Source organism: Temnothorax longispinosus, chromosome 7 (assembly GCF_030848805.1).
Source record: "Temnothorax longispinosus isolate EJ_2023e chromosome 7, Tlon_JGU_v1, whole genome shotgun sequence".
Classification (NCBI taxonomy): Eukaryota; Metazoa; Arthropoda; class Insecta; order Hymenoptera; family Formicidae; genus Temnothorax; species Temnothorax longispinosus.
Window position 1 is genome coordinate 19587450 of NC_092364.1, and position 18465 is coordinate 19605914.

Below are 18465 nucleotides of genomic sequence, written 5' to 3' on the forward strand. Positions count from 1 at the left end.
TTTTAAAAGGCATTTAATGCCCTTGAAACGTAACTTCAAGTTTGTTGGTCATTCTGCTATTTATTATAATTTAATTCAATGCTTAACAATCTTAAATTAAGTTGTGCTTATTCGACGTATTACCTAAGGTAAATTGAGATCAAAAAAGATTTAGCGCTCTTGAACGAAATTTTTAACGTTGGTCTCGGTGGCGTTGTTTTGCCGTGTAATCATAAGGTATTCCTCGGTGATTTCCTCGGGCTGGATCTTGTTAAAATACGTCTCCCGTTCTTTGTGTACATAGTATGTATCATCAAAGTTAAAATGCAATCCCAAAACTATATTTAACGCGGAGGTGTCGTATGCGTGACAACCAGAATACCGATATTGTGGTTTTTTGTTGAATCTACAGCCCGCCGATTGCGCACCTACAAATATTCAATTAAAATTTTAATATAAACGAAGGAAAAATTGATATTCCCATATTCCCATACATATTCCTATCAAAGCAAGTATCAAAGTATAAAAAAATACGGAAATATATCAATATAAAAATAAAAATAAAGAATACCTACCAATGGGGGAGATACAATCTCTCGTCAATGCACACTGAACCCAAGGCAGCATTACTTTTTCTCTAATATCTTTAAAATTGCTAATTATTAAGTGTGATGCTCTAATCAGTGGGAGAAAGAAGAAGCTCTCAGCAGAGGCATGAAAGTATTCGTACATCTTTGGATGTGTCAGTGAACTAATGGCGTGCCTTGTAGGCCAAGTCAAGATTCCAGATTTTGGACAGAGATATTTCGCGATGTCTGAGGAATTCAGACGTACATTGGAATCCATATAGATTATACTACCTAGCGTATTTAAAGCTGTCTGCGGCATAAAAGCATTATTCAATTAGTACGATCGTTCTGTAAAACTAAATAAAGACACCCTGGACAACTACTCACTTGAATAACTAAAGGTCTATAAACATGCAGCGTGTCATCTTCGACGTGAGCAGGAAAAGGATTTAGATCAAAGTGAGTCACATTACATCTTGTAGAATTACAGGCGAGTCTAATACTTTGTAAGGAATCTTCGTTTAAACCGACGCTATAAATTACAATACTATTATTTGGCAAAAAATGGCTGACGTTCCTAACGAAGCCATAAATATATTGCTCGTTTCCAGGCCTTACGAGCGACACAACCGTTACATTATGAGGTTTTGGACTGATCGGCGTAGTGGTTGTCTGTCCATCCAGACCAAGCAACGCAAGGTACTTAGAATCCGTCACTAGACGTTTCTCCTCAACGTCTTTTAAATTTTCCTAGAAGCAAGATTTTTGTGTGTAAAACTAATGGAAAGATAAACGACACGGTAGTGTTCGCTAAATAATAATATACCTGGAAGCTCCGCAACTGTTTGTGAGTCTCCGTCACTAGAGTCTGAATGGAAGGTCGTTGATTGCTGAAAGCGATGAAAACGATGCTGCTGCCTGCTATGCAGATAAGCAACAGTAGCAGGCCTTTGATACGCATCGCTCATCGTTTAATGAGATTTTGTGGGCAATCGGAGACAATAATACTGACTACGTTACGTCAAGAACGTCCCTTTTAGGTTAGTCTCTCGTCGCAGCCTCATAATACGTCACGTTGCGAAAGACTGAGCACCGTAGAAACTCATATCTAATGCATGAGCGATCAGCACGGTTTATCGGCCTAATATTTACAAACTTACGAACGATTAGATCAGGCCTCCGATAACAAACTATTCCCGCGAGTCTGACAGACCAGACAGACGTTTTCCCACGTAGGGGATTTCATTCTGCATAAAACATGACGTAAAACTTGGAGGCAGTGATGCCAGTCAGAATGAGAACGCGACTACTCACACCGTCAAAGCAGATGGAGGGGATACACACATACATACACAAACAAACTTACACCTTACACACACAAAAGAAAAAGTAGATATAGGTATGTGCTATCGGAGCTTAGGGTTTAGATTTAAAATTAGACTTGAGACTTTCTTTAGATCTCTCGATTTTAGATCTTCGGACACTAAAAAAAGGCAGATGTGCTTTACCACATATGCTTGCAATATTTATATATAATATGTTTGTAATATTTAAAAAAATATTTAATGTAAGAACAATTGTTTTAATGTATTAAAATAAAAAATATGCAAAGAGAAAAAATAACAAAAATATTTTTTAACTAATTTAATCAATTTTTCCTTAGAAATTATATTCAGATATTTTTTACTGCATAATTCACAATTGTAATTCGTGTGCTATATTGAAAATGCTGACTAGATTTTGACATAAAGTATTTTTCTTCAATGCTTATTCTTGTTCTTCTCATAGAATATTTACAGTTCTCTAATTCAATAATCACGAGATAAAACATCGAAAATTCTATGATGATAAAACGTAATACGGAATAACATAAAAATAGAGAATTGAAATGATTATATAAGAATAGAGAGAAACATTTTTATAAATTTCTATTTATGAGATAACAGAAGTGATAATAAGTGGATTTTCATCTAAAAGTATTAAAATAATGTATTATATATAATATCCTCAGAATTGATATATATATATATATATATATATATATATATATATATATATAAACAATATATCTTTACGTATCAAGCCTCAGGGCTTATAGGCAATAAAAATCACAGTCTTAACTACGCAGGTTGGATATGTAAACACATTCAATTGAGAAAACAACGTCGTAACTATATAGTTTAATGAACTAGTTCTGTGATTCAGACTGTGATTTTTATTGCCCAAGGCTGAGTTTCCACTGAGCGCGTCACGCGTCACGTCGTCTGTCGTTAACCAATCTAAACATCCCGTCACAAATAATGTAATAAAATAAGATGTTTTAATTGCGATGGATGACTCGACGCGTAACGCGCTCAGTGGAAACTCAGCCTAAGCCCTGAGGCTTGACACATAAAAGATATATATTGTTTTTTTATGTTTACACATTTTTATTTGCCAATGCAATATATAACTCAGAACTTCGAAGTGTCTTCGAAGGTAACAAGTCAAGTAGAGAGAGGTATCACAAAATGTTTTTAATAATTTCCACAGATATAAACTGTTTCATCTAACAGAGATATTTAAGGAAAATTCAAGCAAGAATAATAATTATCGCAAATAGAATTAACCAATTTTTGTGTTATTTATACAATACGTATACAATATATACATCATCTAATCCTTACTTCTTTACCTGAATTTAGGAAATATTTAAAATTATTTCGATGTATATATATATATATATATATTTTTTTTTTTTTTTTAAGAAGTTTTAAAATAATCTTAAGAGAGCTGTAGTCTTCAATAAATCTAAAAAATTTAAAATTTTGTTCTAATTTCAGCGTTCTTACTACAATAAATATCATGTTTTTCATAATAATTACATTACATAACTTTATAAGTACAAAGTTATCTTCGGATAGCATCACACTATAGTTAGGAAAATTATTGTGAAAAACATGTATCTGGAAACTAATCGACAATTCATATCTGTACCTGGAAGCCTATTATAAGAATATTTACATAAGGCAATTGCTAATTGGCTATATACATATATTCAAACGCAATTTTATGTCTCATACCAGGTCTATCTGAATAATTCAACGATATATAATTATTACAGTCACGTTTTTCTCTCATTTGCTGTCAGAGATGTATCTACGATTATGTACTACCAGTTTTATCATCATCCTATGCATGTCATCTTATGACGATTTTTTATCTCATGCTTATAGTATATAAATAAGACGCGCATTCGGCCGATCGTTCAATATCTTACGAGTTGTGAAAATAGAAGAAACAATGGCTCGATTAAGTTACATCGTGACGATCGGTATTGCACTGACGTGCGTTCTCGCGGAAGAACTCTATTCTGATCAGTATGATGACATTGACGCCGACAGTATCCTTCAGAACGATAAATTGCGAAATCAATACTACAATTGTTTTATGGGAACGGCGCCATGCGTGACAGCAGATGCGAAGTTCTTTAAAGGTATTGTATTGATACTTATGCATTATAGAATGTTATAACGAATACATTTTTATGGCAGACCTTTTGATCAATTAGAAATCAAGAATTCCTCAACAGTGGATGTGTCTAGATGTGTCTATTAACGTAGAATAATTAACAATTGCTTCTTAAAGAAATAAAGAAAATGACAAAATAATACTCCTTAGATAATTTCGAGAAAATAGCAAGTTTTCATTCGGCACTTACAATTAGTTAGAAAGATATATAATTTAAAAAATTAAAAAATCACAAAAATTGCAATAATATTATATTTTAAACTTTTCCCAAAATTGACACTAAATTACTCGAAGATTGTATCATTCAAATGTAACGAAAGTAGAAATAAATATCCTGTATACACAAAACAAGAAATATTATGTATTATTACAATAATATTATATTTTAAACTTTTCCCAAAACTGACACTAAATTACTCGAAGATTGTATCATTCAAATGTAACGAAAGTAGAAATAGATATCCTGTATACACAAAACAAGAAATATTATGTATTATTCTGGACAATCATAGAGATTCTTGTATAATCGTTGACTTTCGGATAGATTTTTTAATTTTTTAAAAATATGACAGAGGAGGCTTTTAATCTTATTCTTTGTAAAAACTGCGTAAATATCAGCAAAATACTCTTTGCTAAAAACTTAATTTTTCTATATTCCATTCATATACTTATTGATTATAACAAAAGCTATGGAGAGGAAAAGAGAAAAAAAAGAGAGAAGAGAGAAAGAACTTTATGCTCATTACGAATTAAAATCAATATAAAGGTTTCTTATTTTAATTTCAGAGATTTTTAGCGAAGCTCTCCAAACCAAATGTAAGAGATGTACTGAGAAACAAAAGGAGAAGATGGATTTGATAGTCGATTGGTATACAACAAATAAACCTGATCAATGGGAGACTCTCGTCGCAAAATCTATCGAAGATCTAAGAAAGAAGAACGCTGGTCAATAAATAATGTTGTCGACAACTGCTGAAATAACTGGCAAAGAAAACACGGAAAGAATCGAAAATGTTAATCGTCTATAAAATTATTGAATCTTATATATTCGGAAACATCTCTTTTATGTAATTATTAACATGATCAATGTTTATATTGCAGCTATTGAAATAAAATGTAGAAATAAAACTTTTAGTTTCATTTCGTGAAAATTATGACCATTAATTTTTCTGATACAAATTATGTTACTTATCTGTAACGTTCTTATTTAATTAATATAAGTACATATAAAAAAAGAATGAGACAATATTATCTTGTATTCTAATATAAAATCCTATTAAAAACGAAAGACCAAGCAAAATGCAATTTTAATATATTACAATCTTGATCAAATTATAAATTTTACAAATAGGAAAATTATAAAGAACGTTTATCTTTATTATTATGTAATTTTATTAAATATCGAAATAAATAATTAAAAAAAATAAATGAGAAATAATTAATTTATTGTTAAGAATAATACCGTCATTTTGAGACCTTCATGTCAGACAATAATTACATTTTAATTTAGTAATAATACCGATTCTACAAAAAAAATTATTTTCCAGAAGAGCTATAGAAATGATGGTGATATAACTGAATATAATGATATAATTTGAATGCAATAATTATTCTGGCTTATTTTATAAACGTATGTGTTATTAAACCATAGTGCACGCAGACAATTATGTAATTAGTTTAATATTATATGATTAGATAATTATATATAATTAAATATAATTAAATATATAATTATACAATTATATTTTGATCTGGTACTTGTAATTTGCATGCATTATTTATGCTCTTTTTAATGTTCACATGCGTGATGCTAAATTGTGCATCTTAAAAAATCAACCATCTATGAGAAACGCAAAAATATCTAATCAACAAATAACATGCCCAATATTTCTTGTATTGAAGATTTATTGTATTCAAGATATTTTATTTCTATTTATAAGTTTGGAAAAATGCAGATTTTTTATATGTATTTAATATCTGCAATATCATACAGTTTTTCTTGTTGTAAATATATCAATAAATGCGAGTGATTAACGACATACGAGTGACGTTAGCGATAATAATGCAAAAACGAAACCAATTTAGTAATCATTTAAAAAATAATTTGCACAAAAAGCACGCAAATAACATGTGCAGTTTATTTTTAATTATATACCTATTTGCTCAGAGGTCAAGGATTTAAGTATGACTGTAAGAAAGTATGGGTGGGTTAGATATATGGAAATGTAGAGGATATGTGTGCTGGAGATAGGAAAGGACATTAAATAAATTAGATGTAAGAGGTAAGAGTGTGATGGAAAAGTGTGTCGTAGTAAGATTAAAATAAAAGAGTATAGAATATGAAATATAGAGTATGGAGTATATGAAGTATGGAGTATGGATGGTGTAAGTGAGTTAAGGAGAAAATTATGAACCAAGTTCACTTCTTAATTGGCGATATAAGAGTTGAAGTCAATATATATATAACACCTATAATATATTCGTTTATTGTTAAAAATAGACCCCTTGATTTATTCTCAAAAAACATCTAATCTTTTTATTATGTAATCTCACAATTGCCCTATGTATATTTAGCACGATTGTCGATTTTTAATCCAATTAATTTTCCATGAAATACTATGCTACTTCCCGACATTCTTATCTAATCAATCCAAATTATTTTCAAAGTAAAAACAAAATTCAACTTCGCAAAATATATAAAGTATGTTATAAATATAAACTGTTATGTACTTTCACACAAATTATACTATATTATATATATACATTATACTATATAAATATTTTTATGCGTTACAAAATATTATGCAAAAATATTTATGCAATTTTGTGTATCTCTCACTGTGCATAAAAATATTTATATAGTACGTATAATATGGAAGTATAAATTGTGTGCGTTTTAACCCATTGACCTAGTTTAAACCGATCACTTGATACGCGTATTAAATAGTAAATAACTAATAAATTAGTTTGATTATTGCGCTGATCAGCTCAAATATACTATTTGATACGCGTATCAAGAGATCGATGTAAATAGGCCATTAACTCGCGTTACCATTAACGTTATGATTAATATTTACTGACGGTTAATATTCTCCATATTTCTTCCGTTACCATCTACGCTTAATCGCGACAATTAGATAATGCTTCACATTTTTTGCGATACCGGTCGTTGGCGTACTTTGTACATACTATATATACATACTCCATCGTAGATACGATCGTACGAAGCTCACTTGATGGATCTCTAGCGCATCCGCGCCGAACAATTCATCAAAGACGTACAACACATCAATGAGGCTGCCAATTTTATAGATTATATGCACATACCTGGCTAATGGCCGAGCATTCGTCCCGCTTTCGATGCACCCGGGCGAGAAAGTGACGAGAAACGAGGAGATGCTCCGAACTCTCAGCTCACCAGAGGCTGCGACTTCCCGAGATCCCGTTACTCCAAGCATAACGGCGATAACACTTTAATGTTTTATATGTCACGGCGATCGGACGGCACTTCACAAGACACTCGCGATCACTCTTCGCGTCCGCGATGCCCTTTTCGGGCGATACCGATCGCGAAACGTACGAGACAAGTCCCCGGGCCCCGGAGCACCCGTCACGAACTGTCCCATCCCGGAGGAGAAAGTGGTAATTTCGAGAATCGCAATATCGCGGTTCAAAATTTCGATAATCGCAGGCAGGTATCGTATGTCGAAACGGCGAGCCAATCAGCGTCCTGCGGCTCCTATCGTCCCTCCATCGCCCGCCGCGAGCGCGAACCTGCACACCTCGCGCCGCGCGCGTCGAGGTACAGATGGCGCACCTTACGGAAATGCGATGCGCGGGTTCTTTATTAAAGGGAAGGTTAATTAATATATTTTCTTTTTCTTCTTTTTTTTCCCCTTTAAATCGGCGTATTTCCGCATCTCGTCGGAAGAAGGAGAATGTTAGCGTTCACCTGAAAAAATTCACGAACAAATCTCATCCGGCATTTCTCTTTGCGCCTTCTGTCTCTTTCTCTCGCGCTTCCCCTCTCTCTCTTTCTCTCTTTTCTCTTTCTCTCCCTCTCGCCGTCCTCGCCGATCTATTGCGCGCGTTCGATCATTAGCGAGAGTCCAGTCCTCGTCCTCGTATCTCCTGACTCCTCTCCCTCCTCCAGTTGTTCCGGTACAAAGTCTCGATCATCAAAATCTTGCTGTCTATTCTGGAACGCACGTCACAATCACAATAACTCGGAGTGTATCACAACAAGGACGGGAAGAACGTGGGTGGTGACGAAACACCGAGACCGAGGTGATTCCGTTAATTGTCGTTTTTACGCGTCTGCGGCGGGCAGGGACGGCCCCGACGAAATTGGCTGACTAACGCCAAACTTCGCACGCGGCAAGTGTTCCTTCTTACAATCGGCGCTCACTTCGGATACCGCGAGCGCCAGGTCGCGGCTATCTTCTTGTCATTGAACGATTCCGTTCCACGTAATGCAAAATCGGAGCATTCGCGATTGCCTATCTATTATGCCTTTCATGCGTATTAATACATTGACCCTCACTTTTATGTACAGCTATAACTTTCTGCATTACATATCGCACATAATAAAGATGTTTAGCCTTTTTATTTACCAGATAAGAAGTAGAACATTTGACGTTGCTGCTCCGTTTAAATGTTTCTTAAGTGTCCACTGTTGGACTCGATGTACGCTTAATATTTAACGTGGATGATATGGCAGATAATATTTCTATAGGGTGTGTATAAAAAGATAAAACAGCAATCATTTTGTTTTCCTATGCAGGAAGCCAGTAACGATATAAAAAGATGGCATTTCGTGAGTTAGTGGAAGGTGATTGTGGAGGTCCCAGTCCCCTGACACGTTTGACGTCGCACTATGTGCAAGATCATGGCTTCAAGGAGGAAGGAATTCGTCAACCATTCAGTTCGGCAGAGGCTTTCCAAGTACCGGACGCAGATCAGTTGGTTCAACAGTTCTTGGGGGAGTCCGCTTGCCCGCAGACGTTTCGAATGGACAATCTACTGCAGGAAATGAGGGAGATCGATCAGGCTAATCATCCTCCAAAAGCTGGGCCGCAGATTATGAAGGAATTAAAGAGCGACATGGACAAAGCTTGGGAAAATTCGTACCTTACATCTAAGACTCTAGACGTAATTTCATTAAATTTATTATCGTTGCGTGCAATTATATTTATTTTTAGCATTGCAAAGTATTTAATTGTCGTAAATGAATTATAGGAACTGCAGGCGGACAATATATGGAACGAATCTGTATTACCTGTTCAAGATCAAGAGAAAGACGCGGATCTCGACAGGATTAATCAATATGGTCTGGATCCAAAATGGGCAGAAGATTTTCTAGAATGTAATACGAATACCGTACGTGACGGTACCGACAAAAATGAAGCCGCGCAAGCTAAGGAGGACAACGATCCAAATTTTGCGTATTCAAAGTTTATGAAATTTATGGCACAAGAAGGTGACATTCCAATAGAAACCAGTCAAACGGCAAATCTGAATGGTACAAGCGAAGAATGGATAGAACAGTTTATAGATAATGATGCAACTAGTCTCGTCAACGATGAAAATACAGTGTCGAATGACGATACAGTGTTAAATAAAGTAGAAGAGGAATTAGAAGCTGCGGGTACATGGGTAGACGAATTTACAAAGAAAAATCCTGTTACGGGTAATATTTTTAATTTCTTTTTATAAAAATAAGTACATTTATCTTTAAATACAATATGTGATTATTAATATAAAAATGACTGACATTTTAGAAGAAAATATAGAGTCATTATGGAAGCGATTTCAAGACGAATGGGACAAGATCTCTGCAGATGGACTCTCCTCCACGCACCCGTGGGTATCAGAATTCGACACATATTATGATCCGTTTAATAAAGAATATGATTTCTGTGAGACAAACCCTATGAAAGATTTGCCAAATGCATTGGAAGAAGGCAAGAGACGATTAGAGGCGGGAGATTTACCAAGCGCTGTACTCTGTTTTGAAGCTGCTGCCCAACAGGATGAAAATAACGTTGAAGCCTGGCTACTCCTTGGCAAAACACAAGCCGAGAACGAGCAGGATCCTTTGGCCATCTCTGCTTTAAATCGTTGTCTGTGTTTGGATTCATCTAACAGCGTTGCTCTCATGGCATTAGCAGCTTCTTATGCAAATGAGTCTTATCAAAAGCAAGCTTGTCTAACATTAAAGGAATGGTTACTAAAGAATGAAAAATACAACCATCTTGCAGGTTCAGAACCTAATCTTAACAAAGAAGAACATTCGAATTTGAGCGTGTCTACTTTATTATACGAGTAAGTAAAAAATCATTTTTAATATTGGAATATTTTTTTACATGTCATTTTTTTTAGCAAAGTATATGATGAAGTCAAAGATCTGTATATTCAAGCCGCAAGAATGAATCCTACGGATGAAATCGATGCGGACGTACAGTGTGGATTAGGTATATTGTTTAATTTATCGAACGATTACAACAAAGCTGTGGATTGTTTCCAAGCAGCGTTGCACGTGCGTCCTGATGTAAGCGCAATCTATTTCTGTTGGGATATATCCGAACTAACACTCATGTTTGATTGTATGTTTTTTGGAAAGGATTCCAGATTGTGGAATAGATTGGGTGCCACTTTAGCTAATGGTCAGCGATCGGCGGAAGCTGTAAATGCGTATCATCGTGCCTTAGAATTATCGCCTGGATTCATTAGAGCACGTTACAATTTGGGCATATCTTGCGTTAATCTTGGAGCATATAAGTAAATATAGATCTTTTTTGTACATAATTCTCAAATTATATAAGAAAAATATTAGCAATGTATCGATGAAACTATTATGATATTACAGAGAGGCAGGCGAGCATCTTTTGACAGCATTGAATCAACAAGCTGCAGGGAGAGGCCCACGAGCTAGTAACGTACCTCCTAAAGCAATGTCAAACACAATATGGTCTACGTTAAGATTAGTTATATCGTTGATGCATAAATATGAGTTGATGGAAGCTATAGAAAACAGGTAACATTTTATGCAAAATTCTATACAGATTAATGTATAAAAACTTTATGATAGTTATTTATATGTAAAATACCCATATTCTTCTAGAGATTTGTCAAAACTGAACAGGGAATTTGAAATAATGTAGACGGGCGCAAATGCATTGAAGGTTCATACAACGGTTCATTTTTATATGGATTTTATATGGATTATTCAGGAATACATTTGGATTAGGTAATCAACCAAAAATAATAAAACGTTTTTTTCAATACGTTCTTCAAACATTTAGCAAAATTAAATTCTAGAATATTTAGTCAACTAAACACAGAAAATGTATATACAGATGTGCAAGACGTTCAAGATATTGAGTTATCGCACTTTTATTGTACGTATTGTACCGATTCTTTAACTTTGATATCCTGTATATATAAGAAATATAAAACTGGGACAATTAGCTCATTTATCATTAACACTAAACAACATGAATAACAGTTTAATAATATTTCAGGGCAATTTATTATAGCCATAGAAATTTGTTAACATCTTACATTCCTAATATCTATTTTTATTTTTATGAAAATAGTAGGTATAAATATATATTTTATATCTATTGCGAAACTGTTAAGATTGTATCACATTTATTTCTATTGAAAATATTCAAGTTGCTCAAATTTGGATCTTGTTATACAGAGTGTCTCAGGTTTTTTGGTATAAACTTTAGTAATATATTCTATGAAATAGAATATCAGAAATAAGAAAGAGAAATGTTGTATAAATATAGATCTCAAAATGCTTTATTAGAACGTTATCGTAAAAGTCAGAATTTTGTATTGAAGAAATAATAACGGTCTTGCCATAGATATGTAACATGCCATGTACATAAGTGATACACCGTTCGATGATGTTTATCTCATCTGCTTCTTCGTGCTTACTATTTGAAATGATTGAAGGTAATCATGAAAACTTGTATGAACTACTAGTAATGAACAGTATCTCGTAGAATATTGTCTCAAAATGCTGTGAGTTTTAACAAACGAAGAATACACGGATATTTATTTTATATTCAGGTTTGTGTACAGGGAATGTAAAGGCTTCTGTTAGAGAATATCAATGAAGATTTCCTAACAGAAGAGTGCCGCATCATACAGTCTTTACCAATGTTTATTTGCAATTATGTTTGACGAGTTCAAATTCCTACGGTAATAAGTTCCATATTACATCGATGTATAGTTTATATTGACATAGGCTGGCGGCATTTTGAAATGCAAACTTAAGTAAAATTGATTCTTATACATCTCGTATTTTTGCTATAACTTTCTAATAAAGCATTTTGGGGCGTATGTTTATGTAACATTTCTTTCTTATTTCTGCTAATAGAACATATTACTAAAGTTTGTACGGAAAAAATCTGGGACACCTTGTATTATCTTTATTTTAGAATTTATTTTATCACATATACAAAATTGTTATGCCTATTAAAAATTTATATTAATACTACTGTAACATTAATAAAAATTTCGAAATCTATGTTTTTTTAATTAATAATGTAATTCTAATAATGATTACTGGTTATTATGTTAGGGATAAAATTATGAATCAGGTATAGGATAAAAAAGTAACAGCTAGATTATTATGTATTTATTTTTTTTATGATGAATTATAAATATTATTAATCATTCTAACATAATTAGATTTACAATAAAGAGAAATCATTGCTAAAGGCACATCAAAGTTACATGTTTTGTAACACTCAAAAATCGATTACGCAAAACTCGTTAGGATCAACAGATTTGATAAAAACTATTTTAGTAAAATTCATTTCACTAAAGACATACCTTCTGTTCCAGAGCAGAACGAATTCGATTGATGTAATTAATATTAATAAATCTTGATATAATCTGCGTAGAGCATTCAAACATTTATATAATTATTTCTAAATTCAATTAATAAATAATTATAAACATTTTCTTGTATAGATATAGTGTGCTCCAAATTTATCATTTTTGTATACATTATTTTATGTCAATCTTTATGTGTTAAGTTATTATCTTTGCTCTGGGACAGATTTTATATTTTTAGTCATAATATAATATATCTATATAGAACGATTCAACAGTTAATTATAGACAAATTCTATTTATAATATCTCCCTTCGAATTTTTTTAAATAATTGATGAAAGTTATTTATCATTAAAAATGCGTGCATCAGCACAATTATTAACTAACATCAGTTTATGTGACTGCATTAATCAGGAACATATGTCTGAAATGTTTGTAGAAATGGCTAATCTGCGAGTATAAGTGCACACAAAGTAGTCTTTCGTGATATCATTGTTAAAACGTGATATCCGAATTTATATTCGTAATTCCTTAGTATTATCACTTCCTTGTCTAGAAATTAGCTAACAAATGATATTTAATGGAAACCTATCTTCACAACTTTAGAGTTGTCAAAAGTTGCTGTCCGGTTTCCATTATCAACGATTTTACATGATCCGCATGCATGATTTGATTGCACATTTCGGTGCATCTTTGAAATGCTGCCATGTCATCTCTCGGTAAGATGCGATGTAGACTTTTCATAGGTAATGCATGTGGCAAATAATTCAGGATTTCTATAAGTTCAGAAAAAAAAAGATTATTTTATTATACATATACTATCTGTTTCACATTCCGTTCATATTATTGTGTTTAACTTACCTTTCATGATCTGCGTGTACAAGAGTTGTAACTCCTGTTGCGTCGTTGAAGTGGCAATTTTGTCCTGCGTTAATTCAATAAGATGCTTCCACTCAGTGTCCTTCGTATATTTATCCTGCAACATGATAAAGAGACAGTAAATCTCCTGGCAAAATGTTTGAATAAAAATCACGATATCACATGTTACATGTGTGTGTATGTATTAAAAATACCTTCGCATACTGTACTACAGCTTGTGGACAACTATCCATTAGAATTGTCGTCACTTCTTCCGTATTCTGAATGCATAATGTTTTGAGAGACAAACTTCCATCGATATTTTGCGTTTCGAGAAATTGCTTGACCTCGTGCAAACATTCGACCGGCAGAAATTCGCAAGACAGTATGGATTGCAGCTTAAACAATTCCTTAGGTATAATCTTCTCGGTCTCGGATGCGTTATTAAAATTCTCTAAATCCTTAAAATCGTTCATGCCTAAAATTTTTTGGTAATCTTTGGCGTATGGTGGCATTTTGTTCAAATAGCTCGGCCGATATTTGGCGAACATGAAGTATTCTTTATCATTTTCTCCCTGATCCTTCTTGAGATCGGTTTTATGCACCCTTGTTTGAGTTAATTTGCCTAAGTATGATCGCACTAATAGTTTGAACGCCTCAATGAGAGCAAAATCCGAGCGTATCTGATTTTTATTTACAGGTTGTGGCCACTCCATCATGAATTTCGAACTGAAATAATTATGTAGATATTTCTCGAGAAAAACTTGCAGGGTGGCAGCTGCGTTGTGCCCGTCCCTTCCGACTCGCGACGGCAAATACTCCAGGAACACCTGTATGATTTGATGCAACGACAACGCACCTTCTTCTTCTATTAATTGTATCAGGATATCGGCGAAGGTAGTGTTCTTTATGAGCATCAAGATACCGGCAAAGTCCGAGAAAGTAGCAATCATAGGACTCCTCTTTTTCACTGCGGTTACGTCGAATAGCAGTTCCCAGCGTTCCAAAACAATCTGGTTGATACATCGCACGGAAACTGGCTCCAACGCCTTCTCCGCTTGTTCCTGTTTGTCGGCCTGAATGTATAAGAGTGCCAAGGCGAGTTTAACAATATCGTCGGTTTCGTGCGTTAGCAGAAGATTTATCAGTTTCTCGGTGGCGTACTCCCTCAGCACAGGACTCCCGAAGATTAATTTCAACAGATCCTCCTTCTCCAGTTTACAGATGATTTCTATGATATTAAATCCTTGGAAAAGCGCGTCCGCTTCGGATCCGCTTTTCATCGTGAGAAGCGCATCCGTTAAGAACGTCAGGAGTCCCGGTGCGTCCTGACTGCATTTCCTGGATAACACCTCCGAAGGCTTTAGCCCGGACATCTTGTAGTAAGGAATACACAAATCCCAATCCGATTCATTCTCCGATCGTATATAGTAATCCGCGAGCAACGCGCACGATTGATTGTAGAGGTTTTTTAACTTGAGATCGTTCTTGTGCATCGCATCGTCGAATTCCTCGTTATCCACGCCATCGTACGAAACATCCTTCGCCAAGCGTATCAAGGCGTGTGCCTCTCCCAGCAAATGTCGATAAGTGCTCGGACTGGAGGATTTATGACTCCTTGCTGCATTCAATATATCGAAATATACATTTTCGAATTTCGGTAGATTCAAAGAGTACATGGTCCAAGAACTGTCGGCCTTAGCTAGCAGAACTATATAGCTTCTCGTATGCAACAGCTTCTGTATTCCCAGGAACGGTCTTAAACCGATAAGGCTTACCGGTTCGTTGACACTGGGGCAAGTTACTCTAACGCTGTCCGTGCTGTTTGACAATTTCGCGATATGATGAGAAAGACGTAATGTGTAGGACTCGAGACCGGCCTCGGTCAATGCGTGAAGTACCGTGTGCTCCAGCGCCACGTGATGAACAGGTGCGGTGAACGGATAAGTGGTCAGACACGTCGCATCCAGAGAACCGCTGCTTGCCGCTGAGAAGTGATACAGATATCCCTCCTGCGTAGTACAAACGAAACAACTTACACCTTGCAAGTATCTGTACCTATCGGATCGCAACATAGATTTCTTCACACCGGTGATGTTACATTCCTTCTTCATATACAGCGGCTTCAGTACGAGGCACCTGAAGATCTCTAGAATTCCGTCTACCTTGGCATTATTATTTCCAGCGTTGATTTTTAAACATAGTAAATTTTTTATCATATAATTTTCAGACCAGCCTACGTCAGGCGAAGTTGTCTTGATGAAGATTTTTATGTCCGCTGAATTTAGTACAAAAGGACTGAGAGCGTGACCTGGACCAGCCCTTTCTAAGCTTATCAGTGGCAGATTCACCGTCAATGACTGTGAAGAAGGATCAATAATTCCTTGAGCAATTAGCCTTTGCATCTCATCTTTCTCGTTGCATATCAGGTGCTCCCAGTCTATGTAATTCTTATTATTACTTGCCGTTGCTTTGTTGAGATTGTCTACTTCTGGCTTATACCATGTACTTCCCTTTGTACTCCTGTGTTTTTTATCTCTAGATTTTACATTGGTCACAACTGTTTCATTATTTTTAGGTGTCGCGTACTGACAATCTTGATCAATAGATTTGTGCTTTACATTTGTTCCCTGCAGTGACATATCATCATTTCCAAGGTTGCTGCTATTATCTACGAGAGATGAATCTGTGGATATGGACGTCTTGTCGACGGAAGAAGAAGTGGAAGTTAAAGAGCTAAGTTGGTCAATATCTTCGTACATCGAGTTTGTGAGACGAAAAACGGATAAATTTGTATTATCCATGATTGCTATAAAATCTTCCATGATTTCCATGCGTGTAGGTATGAATGTGAATCCCAACGACCAAGGTCTAGGCTCAAAATCTATAAATTTCATCTTTGATACCTGTTGCGTCTCGATCTTGAACTCATGCAGAATCGCACTGTTTCCGGAAGCTACCAATAAGTTCCCGGTGCACTGGCAGCAAGCGATTAACGTAGGTTGCACGCTCAGAGGTAACTCTATCATCTCCAAGCTGTTCAAGGGTCGATTTAAGCTCGGCGTGACCCGCCCAGCAATCCTGGCTCGCATCGGCTGACTCTGATCCTTCGCCGTAGCCCAATTTACATAAATCCTTACAAAATTAGAAGTGGCTCTATTTGCATGATTATTGCTCGCAGTGTCTCTGAGATATTTTGATTCCAGCGTCACAACGTAGTCTCCCTTGGCGCAGTGTACCATTTGATTGATCATGTCTACCGTGGGAAATACAGTGCGCAACTTGACGTCCGAATTCATCAGCTCCCATACCTCCACGCAGTGTGTGGGCAACACCAGCAGGAGCATCTCCTGCCCCTGGCTGCTGGCCGTGCACGTCGCCGTGGGTTCATCGATCTGGGCGACATTCTGTCCCAGGAAATTGTGCACCGTTATCACGCGTACCATCTTAGCGCCCAGTTCTTCTTATCGCTTACCTAAATATTAAAAGTATGTTCTTAGATACAAATTAAGATGCAAGTTGAAAATAGCATGAGTATTGGAATACGGCCAGGTACGATTCTTATCCCTTTACCTACCTAATTTAAGCTAAACTCAACAATTATGGAGATTGTTATATTGAACGCGTTTAACACATGCATTACAGCATACACACTTCTGCCTTCGTTGGAGCTTCGAATCCGCTTTCGTTTCGTTGACAGTTGATGTATGAGCGTAATAAATGAGCATTCGAGTCGATGTTTGTTTGATGTATACCAACGAAGCACGACTTAGCGCACGGAGTCGCGGTTCATGGAGGAGCGACGTTCCACCAGGTGCCTTGTTACGGAACAACGGGCCGGCAAAGCCACGGATGCGTTCACTGGCATTCCGTCAATCGTGCGTCGATTTCACGGAAATCGCGATGCAACGCACACACGGTGGAGGACTCCGAGGATTCGAAAGAGGGAGAGAAAGGACAGGCGTGGCGAATCGCGTCAACGAGCGCGACAGCGCGGCGCATTTTCCGCAGCCGGCGTCATGCTCGAGATGCGTTTCATTCGGCGAGAACGATTATCTAACGCAAAGTGGGAGAGAGAAAGAGAGAAGGAAAAGAGTCGGTCTATTTGACATTGCCCGGCAAATTGCGCTTGCGCGCCAAGAGCTTTGACAGAGCGATGCATGCGTCCTTGTAGCTGCACTGCGTTCATTCTGCGCTTAGAAAGAAATAGATATATAGGGGTAGACATTAGAGAGAAAGACGGAAAAGCCGAAGAGTACAGGGGACAACGTTGGAGTCAAGCTGGAGTCGGCAGGACCATGGGTCGAGCTGCTCCTTCGACGACCGCGCGACATGCGTACATTGCAGGTTTCCGGGTAAATGCATAAAGAAGATTAATATCATAGTTTCTAAAGTGGTGCTGAGTCCTAGGTGTAGCGCGATCCTGTATAAGATCTTAAGATCTGTCTGATCTCAAGGATGACCTCAAGAGTCCGTCCAGTCAATGAAATGACCGCACGGCACCTCGAGATCATAGGGACATAGAGCGGACATGGGACATTCATGGATTGATTTTGTGTATTCAAGATCAGCTTAAGTCTATTTTTAGATTTAGATAATCTTAAGATTCTAATCAACGTACGAAATGTTAACATCTTAAAATAACATTTTAAAATCGTACTTAAAACGATGTTAATTATATACGATCGAATTACG

At 35.9% G+C, this 18465-nt stretch overlaps 4 protein-coding genes across 4 annotated transcripts; 2 read left to right on the forward strand and 2 right to left on the reverse strand.

Annotated features, from left to right (window-relative positions):
* Positions 1 to 40: 40 nt before the first annotated feature.
* LOC139815615 (uncharacterized) lies at positions 41 to 1850 on the reverse strand. Its single transcript, XM_071782636.1, has 4 exons — positions 1375 to 1850; positions 936 to 1298; positions 555 to 858; positions 41 to 407 (listed from the first exon to the last, which is right to left on the reverse strand). Exons 1-4 carry the CDS (start codon positions 1507 to 1509, stop codon positions 151 to 153), a joined length of 1059 nt encoding a protein of 352 aa, XP_071638737.1. The 5' UTR covers positions 1510 to 1850; the 3' UTR covers positions 41 to 150.
* A 1935-nt stretch (positions 1851 to 3785) lies between these two features.
* Positions 3786 to 5186, forward strand: LOC139815996 (ejaculatory bulb-specific protein 3-like). Its single transcript, XM_071783282.1, has 2 exons — positions 3786 to 4023; positions 4845 to 5186. Exons 1-2 carry the CDS (start codon positions 3831 to 3833, stop codon positions 5009 to 5011), a joined length of 360 nt encoding a protein of 119 aa, XP_071639383.1. The 5' UTR covers positions 3786 to 3830; the 3' UTR covers positions 5012 to 5186.
* A 2973-nt stretch (positions 5187 to 8159) lies between these two features.
* Pex5 (peroxin 5) lies at positions 8160 to 13959 on the forward strand. Its single transcript, XM_071782629.1, has 8 exons — positions 8160 to 8439; positions 8846 to 9209; positions 9297 to 9747; positions 9839 to 10382; positions 10440 to 10608; positions 10681 to 10838; positions 10927 to 11094; positions 11182 to 13959. Exons 2-8 carry the CDS (start codon positions 8865 to 8867, stop codon positions 11219 to 11221), a joined length of 1875 nt encoding a protein of 624 aa, XP_071638730.1. The 5' UTR covers positions 8160 to 8439; positions 8846 to 8864; the 3' UTR covers positions 11222 to 13959.
* Positions 12697 to 17904, reverse strand: LOC139815607 (BLOC-2 complex member HPS3). Its single transcript, XM_071782623.1, has 4 exons — positions 17348 to 17904; positions 13986 to 17245; positions 13774 to 13888; positions 12697 to 13688 (listed from the first exon to the last, which is right to left on the reverse strand). The coding sequence occupies exons 2-4, from the start codon at positions 17214 to 17216 to the stop codon at positions 13507 to 13509; spliced, it is 3528 nt and encodes a 1175-aa protein (XP_071638724.1). The 5' UTR covers positions 17217 to 17245; positions 17348 to 17904; the 3' UTR covers positions 12697 to 13506.
* Between the last annotated feature and the right edge of the window lie 561 nt (positions 17905 to 18465).

Bases quoted from the DNA above. Each gene is read 5' to 3' on its own strand.
- LOC139815615 (XM_071782636.1), bottom strand. From the start codon at position 1,509: ATGCGTATCAAAGGCCTGCTACTGTTGCTTATCTGCATAGCAGGCAGC. The intron at 1,299-1,374 runs GTATATTATTAT...TCTTGCTTCTAG, and splicing joins AACAGTTGCGGAGCTTCCAG to GAAAATTTAAAAGACGTTGA. The intron at 408-554 runs GTAGGTATTCTT...GAATATTTGTAG, and splicing joins AGATTGTATCTCCCCCATTG to GTGCGCAATCGGCGGGCTGT.
- LOC139815996 (XM_071783282.1), top strand. From the start codon at position 3,831: ATGGCTCGATTAAGTTACATCGTGACGATCGGTATTGCACTGACGTGC. The intron at 4,024-4,844 runs GTATTGTATTGA...TTTTAATTTCAG, and splicing joins AGATGCGAAGTTCTTTAAAG to AGATTTTTAGCGAAGCTCTC.
- Pex5 (XM_071782629.1), top strand. From the start codon at position 8,865: ATGGCATTTCGTGAGTTAGTGGAAGGTGATTGTGGAGGTCCCAGTCCC. The intron at 10,383-10,439 runs GTAAGTAAAAAA...CATTTTTTTTAG, and splicing joins GTGTCTACTTTATTATACGA to CAAAGTATATGATGAAGTCA. The intron at 10,839-10,926 runs GTAAATATAGAT...ATGATATTACAG, and splicing joins GTTAATCTTGGAGCATATAA to AGAGGCAGGCGAGCATCTTT.
- LOC139815607 (XM_071782623.1), bottom strand. From the start codon at position 17,216: ATGGTACGCGTGATAACGGTGCACAATTTCCTGGGACAGAATGTCGCC. The intron at 13,889-13,985 runs GTATTTTTAATA...ATCATGTTGCAG, and splicing joins CTGTAGTACAGTATGCGAAG to GATAAATATACGAAGGACAC. The intron at 13,689-13,773 runs GTAAGTTAAACA...CTGAACTTATAG, and splicing joins GTACACGCAGATCATGAAAG to AAATCCTGAATTATTTGCCA.